Consider the following 6,976-nt stretch of genomic DNA (forward strand, 5'->3'; position numbering starts at 1 on the left):
AATAATAATAATAATGAGGATTTTGTTGTAAACCAAGGCAAGAAATATTTGCTGTTTTTAACGCAACTTTTACAAAAAAAAAAAACCTGAGCTTAAATTACATTAATCACCTCAAACAATCTTTTAATGATGCATAAATTGTGTTAGAAGCATATAAAAATTTACAAACACTGAAAACCTGCATATTTGACAGCTATCATGACTTCAACAAAGAAACACAAATAAATGTTCAGGAGAAAAGTTTAAAGTATCAGAAATAGACTTTGGTCCAGTTTCCACTAAATATGACAAATAGCAGCTGTATAATACAACACTCCTTCATTTGAAAATGAGATGGCTCTGTCGGTTATACTGGCTTGTACAGAAGAGTGGTCACATACTTCTTTTTGTATCGGTGTGTCGCACTGAGAACCATCACCCCGTCCTGAACGAGAAAACAAACAAAGAAAAACTGTTGACTGTTTTTTATTTCTGAAGCTTTTCATTTAATCCAGATTTAATATTAACCAGTGAAAAACCCAAGTTTCAGTTTAGTACCTTGATGGAGAGGGCATACAAGTGATTGAGCATCACATGGTTGGGCTCTGGCAGCAGCGTCGGGTCACACTGAAAAAAACAAAAAACAAAAAAAAAACATAAAGCAGCATTATCTTATGTCATTACAGCGGTCTGTTTCTTCCATGTGGTGGGTGTTTAAGACGAGCACGTGCACCAGCATCTGTTCTGGACTCACAGAGACACCGGTGTCCTTGTTGAGCAGCACTTGGAGCAGGTGGGGYGGTAAGAAAGGAGGCTGCTTGATCTTGTCTTCTGGTTTAATTGTATATCCATCCTGTTGGTAGGGACCAGGTGGAGAACTGGACAAGTCTGGGAAACGATGATTCGTTAGATACAAGTTCATGTCCTAAGTATGGATAGTTTGTGTGACAAGTAATTAAACTCAGACTTTCTGGGCTGACTTTAGGAAACAAGATTAATTGTCTTTACCAGACAGGTCTGTGGAATCCTGCGAGTCGATCCTGAGGGCATCAAAGACTTCAAAGTCAGTTCTCTTCACCTGGATGACATTGTTGACTGTTCCAGTTTTAGAGGTTGTTACTGACTGTTAAAAAAAACAAGCAGACAAAAGAAATATCTGAGCTAGAGGTTATAGATGAAGCACRTGCATGGTGAGGAAAGTAAGCACTTATTTTTAACACTTTTGTAAAGAAAGATTACCTCTAACCTTTTAATCTTTACTCACCCCAGCTGGATCCAAAGTCCACTGACCGTCTACACAAAACTTGTACTGGTGCTCTCCCTCCGGCAGATCCACTATAACCACAAAGTTCTTCTGACTGCRAAACAACCACATAAAGTTACATTTAACCAAATACACAGCAGAACTGTCAAACAGAAGACAAGCTACCTTCTGTTGAGGGGGATCTTGGTGGCCCAGTTGTTAAAAGAKCCAGACACAAAGACCTCCTTAGCAGGACCTGTCCATCTGAACACTGTGGGTCGGGCCTGCGCTGGGCTTTTACTTTCGCAGTCGAGGTCCTGTTGCCACGCCAGAAACTCCTGCATGTCCGGCGAAGCCTGGGGTGAAAAACATTGAAGTTAAAGAGAACAGCTTGTGTTAGGGAGCTGCACTTCATGTCTGAACAGCCAGCTGGGATCAAACATTTTGYTTGATGCCGAGCCGAGCATATTCCATGAACTAAAGGCTAGACAGTACAAAGAAAACTATTTGAAATACACAAAACATCAAGGTTTGATTTCCTCCTAAAACCGATTCAGATGTGGGTGACATCAGAGCACATTGTGCCATCAGACTGTTTCACCTGGGGTGAACTTTGTTGTATTTGATGTTGTAGCCATTTCAAAACTCCAGCAAGCACTCCAACATTTAGAGTCTTGGCTCTAAATGTTGGATAAAAGACCTTAAATCCACTCCTTGTAGAGGAGATATCTGTGAAACATGATCTTTGAACCTAAACTGTTTTGATCAGCTGTTTTTCCTGAGAGGCAGATGATTCTGTAGCATATGTACATGTTGTATGGAAACTTAATAAATTAAGTAAACAACAACACAGCTACACATAGTTGGAGAAGTGCTTAACATGAGACTTTTTATTTGGTGCAGAGCATTTCCACTGCAAGGATTTTAAATTAATGACCAAGCTTTGGCTCCTGGAGGCAATATATCTATAATAAATATAACAAAAACAATCACTAGTATAATGTAGTGCTTTATTATAAGAGTTCAAGTGATTCACTTGTATACTTTATTACAAAAATACTGCACTTTAATCATGATATATAAAATTAATTTGTTTTTCATTGTGTTAACCATCAAACTTTCCAGACAAGCTGATGGGTCTGAGCTTGTAAAAGCCGTGTGGTACCTTTGGGTCGTCTCTGTGGAACAGGTCTGTGTCCTCGGTGCTGTCCATCATGATGTTGGGACGAGCTTCTTTCCCTCCGGGGTGTCCGTCCCTGAAGGTCCTCTCACCGCTGGAGCGATCGCTGCTGCTGTTCCCCATCCTGAACTGTGGGACCCGCGTCACACCAGACGAGTAGTTAGAAAAACGGGCCAGAAACCCACCTAAATCTTCCCAGGTGAAGTCAAGGAGTATGTTTGTGGTTCCAACTTGTCCGACCGAAGGTCCTCGCCTTTTCTTTTCTTTCTTTCTCTTTTTTTTTTTTTGGAGAAGTTTGAATCCGACACTCTTTGCTGAGTCCAGCGCACAATTATCGACCGAGCAGCTGAGTGTGGTTAACTTTGAGCTGAGGTTTCTACTTCGGTTCCTCTTACTTGTTTTCTTTAAGTGGTTATCAGTCCTTTATCGTCTGTTTTCGTCGTTCAGGACAGGAGGGGAGGACTWCAGGCTCCGTGAAGAAACACACCTCTTCCGCCTGCCGCCCCTCTCTCAGGGAGGAACCGCCAATGAGGCGTTACGCACGCTTCAGAAGATTGACCAATGAGGTACGAGCGTCAGGGAACGTGACGCCATATTGGTAGGGGCAGGCTGTAAATCGACACCGGACTGCAAGAGTGGTTATCACGTCCAAAATTAAGCATTCATGCAGCTGAATATTTTAAATATGTGGCACAGAGTAAGTTGCTCCACTCAAAAGCGAAATAACACCTGCGAGGAATGAAAATCTTTTTTTTCATCTAAAGCTGCCATAAGCAAAATTAAACGTTACGTGTCCTAAAGCCATGAACTGAAGCTATTTTCAGACAGTTTAGTTCTTATGTGGCACGAAGGTGTGTTTCATCTCGTGTGGTCAGAAAAAGGAAACAAAAACTAAAATGAAAAGCAAACTATTTTCTTGGCGCAATACATTTTGTAACTCGGGCAGGAATAAACATTTTACTTCCGGTGGCAATCCTGCATTATGCTGGCTCAACCACTGGATGGCAGAATTTACACACTTGTCAGCACTAAGGACAGCTTTTGCAGTGCCACACGATGATGAATATGCATGGTMCCTTTATGAAATGAATTAAAATTTCATATATATATAATTATTTTAATTGTATTTTTTTGTTGCAGACCTAACTACGCAGGCAGATAACTGACAAGGACATTCTTTGTTCTGCAAGCAACCTTTGGGCTTTGCAGTTCATTTTGAAGGAACACATGTTTGTGTTAAATGCCACAAAGCTGCAGCTACATAATGCAGAATCAATTATTTTTTGTGCTTCATTTTTAACAGCTCTGGTTTGTATTTAAACTATAGTACATATTTTATGTATTTTATTATTTAAGAATTAAAAAGATTATATTATCATTTTGAGCAAAGTATCTTTTGTGGCTCTCTTCAAAACGTTCCAATTAGACACCAAACACTCAAGTGTGCCCTGGGGTGGGCTACATGCAAATATACCCTTGTGTGAGATAGCATATCTGAAGCCATAATCTTTGTTTGGTTTCCACTCTATCTCAGAACTGTCTGATAATGAATAATTCGGTCTTAACATCAGCTAGAAAGATAAGGCTGTGACAAATGGTCCTCTTCTAATGCAATTTATCACACATGAGCCAAAGGCACTGTTAATTGTCACAGACTACGAACCAACTTCTGTTCAGTAAGACACTTAGGAGAAAGAGAGTATATTTAAAAACTGTTTTTTGGCCACTTTTCAAGGTTCATAATTTCTGTATTGAGCCAAAAAATATTCTCATTCACCTCAAAGTCAATAGAAGACAAAGTCCAATATGTCCTAGTTTACCACACTGCTYTGTGAACATAATTACAGGGATTTTAAATTGAACAATGCACTTGAGAAAAGAGGATTGTCTTTTCTTTATTTTCTTTTTATGTGTATAAGTCCACCAAAGCGTTCTTCCCTATAGGCTAATTAGTTCTCAAATTGGATGTGGAATTTCTATCCTGCACCTTCCCAGCTCCAGTTGTGCAAAATGGCACACAAGCTGCTATTGCACACACCTTTGGCTGTGAAAATGCTTTAGAAAAGGCTCTAATCCTTCTGTACTGCAGCAGCCAGTCCCAGGTGATAGCAGCCTGACGGGGCCATTTTGATGGGCTTGAGCATGAAAGCACGAGTTTGTGTATCTGCAAAGAGCTGCCGGGCTCCACAATCCTTCAAGACCTACCACCTCGGCCAGAAAACAACTCGCAAGCAGGAAGGAGAGAAAACAAAGACAAAAAAAATTACATATTAATAAAAAAAATCTCCCCTGCTTTTTCTAAATGTTCACTTTGAAGTAAAACTTTTCATTCAAAAACTRCTTTCTTTTGAGAACMAAGGWGGCAGTGTTTAAGAGATAAAATCATTAGGCGACTTTAGGTAWAACTGCTGTAATGTTTAGCCTTTATGCTGTGACCCAGTTAATGTTTGACACACAGTTTTAACTTTATCATTTAAATCCAAAAATTAAAATAACAATAATTTGGTAGGGCAAGATTTGTGCTTGTCAGTTTGCTGTTCAGACAATTGCTGAACACTCAGTTTATTAAAATGTTATTTATCGACTTTTAAACCTCTGTAATTTCACATTACATAGTTGTTTATTTAAACATTTACCCTTACTTGCAAGTAGAAATACCAACAACAGTAGCTTGCTGTTGACATTTGTTGCAGCTTGTGTTCAGCTGGATTACCATAACTGTATTTTTTGAGAATAACGTTATTTGAATATAATTGTGTAAGTCTTTTTAAAAACAGTAGCATAAACTACTATGACATTTTTGAGTGTGGCAATGTTAAAAACAAACAATCCACATTAGTCTTTCTTGAACTAGCCAGTACACTGTAAAAATAACTTGTAAGATTTACTAGAGAAAATCCTGTAAATGATTTGCACTAACGTTTCGTAAGTAAATTTAAATGCCACAAATTCATGTAATATTTACTCTCATCATTATCTAGTAAAAGTTATTAAGAATAAAGTTAAAAATTTGTGAATAAATCAGGTAAATTTTACTTAATTTGCTCAATTAAATCTTGTAACATATACTTGATCAAATTAAGTAAAATTTACTTGATTTATTCACAAATCTTTAACTATATACATGATAATTTTTATTAGATAATGATGAGTAAATATTACTTGAATTTGTAGCATTTAAATTTACTTAACTAACGTTTGTGCAAATTGTTATAAGGACTTTTTCAAGTAAATCTTAAAAGTTCTTTATAATAGTGCACATGCGTCAAGCACAATTTTGTAGCCTGACACCTCACAGCTACAGAGAGAGGTGTAGCTCATGTTGTAGATCAAGACTTCACCACMAGGTGGCAGTTTTGAAGGATCTTTATTGGATTCTTCTTCATGAACAAAACAAACAAACTGAAACTCACAGGTCTTATTAATGACTAGGCCTACCACTCTCACTTATGGTTACTTCTGCTGAACAGTTTAACACAAGTTAACAAATAATAAACACTCAAATTAGAGTAACACAACAKACTAATTGCTGAAAGAACAATGTTAACCAATTCCCTAAAATTATTTAACAACAACAAACATGAGAGAGTGAATGCTTGTTTGTCTCGTTTGTCTCTATGTGTGGCCCTGTGATGGACTTGTGACCTGTCCAGGGTGTACCCCGCCCCTCGCACTGTGACTGCTGGATATGGGCACCAGTGACCCACGCAACCCTGAAAAGGAAGAAGTGTGTACAGAAAATGGATGGATGAAATGGATGGATACATTTCTTATAATTCATTGTAAGGCGTATGAAGGCAGGTCCCATTTCTTACTAAATGAGGAAGCCCATTGGGTTTTTCTGCTGCAAGAGAACATGTCAAGTAAAGCCAGAGGCCCAGCGTGTGGGTCCAAGGGGCACACGACTGACATTTCCAAGGACCTCCAGGGTCACAGTCAGAACCTAAAAGCTGCCGGATTTCCTGCCGTGTGAGCGGCCCCCTCGAATACCCATCAATGCAGAGTCTGTGTGAGTCCCACCCTGCCCCCACCCACAGCAGTCAGGTGCCTGTTGACTCCTCATCTTCTAGGCAAACCCAACCATTTTCTTGAAAAAGTCCAAACGCGCAATCCTCCAACAAGTCCTACCGCTCCAAATCTGACGTCTTTAAGTCGATCAAAAGCAAGTTATATCATCCGATCTGATTGGGGTCATTTAGTTGATTGAACACTGAGCAGAAGCCGAGCTCAGGAAGCAGACTTCATCCCTGCAAAGTCAACCTGATGCCCAACGTCTTTCTTTCCTTTTTTTTGTTTTTCTCACTTTGTCAGACAGTCTGTGGGGAAATTAACTGATGAAATCATGCCGGCAACAGGGTTGCTATAGAAACTTCTCATATGACTTAGGCTGGAGTTTGTCACCAGAGAGAAAACAGAAGAAGGAGAGATGGAGAGACAAAGACAGCGGTGAATACTCACTGGAGAGGCATCAAAGGTTGACTCATTTGCAACACAACATTAATGCCGCGCTTTATTTTCCTCTCTTCCCATAAAGCATCCTGAATGCAATATTCCTGCTTTGGGCTTGCCTGGGA

General features: G+C 39.3%; 1 protein-coding gene across 1 annotated transcript; it reads right to left on the minus strand.

Moving 5' to 3' along the window:
* Nucleotides 1-97: 97 nt before the first annotated feature.
* On the minus strand, nt 98-2,887 carry LOC106511444 (5'-AMP-activated protein kinase subunit beta-1). Its single transcript, XM_014000201.1, has 7 exons — nt 2,388-2,887; nt 1,409-1,578; nt 1,244-1,337; nt 988-1,102; nt 734-867; nt 538-606; nt 98-424 (listed from the first exon to the last, which is right to left on the minus strand). Exons 1-7 carry the CDS (start codon nt 2,523-2,525, stop codon nt 347-349), a joined length of 798 nt encoding a protein of 265 aa, XP_013855655.1. The 5' UTR covers nt 2,526-2,887; the 3' UTR covers nt 98-346.
* Nucleotides 2,888-6,976: the final 4,089 nt, after the last annotated feature.

Source organism: Austrofundulus limnaeus, unplaced genomic scaffold, assembly GCF_001266775.1.
Source record: "Austrofundulus limnaeus strain Quisiro unplaced genomic scaffold, Austrofundulus_limnaeus-1.0 Scaffold2798, whole genome shotgun sequence".
NCBI lineage: Eukaryota > Metazoa > Chordata > Actinopteri > Cyprinodontiformes > Rivulidae > Austrofundulus > Austrofundulus limnaeus.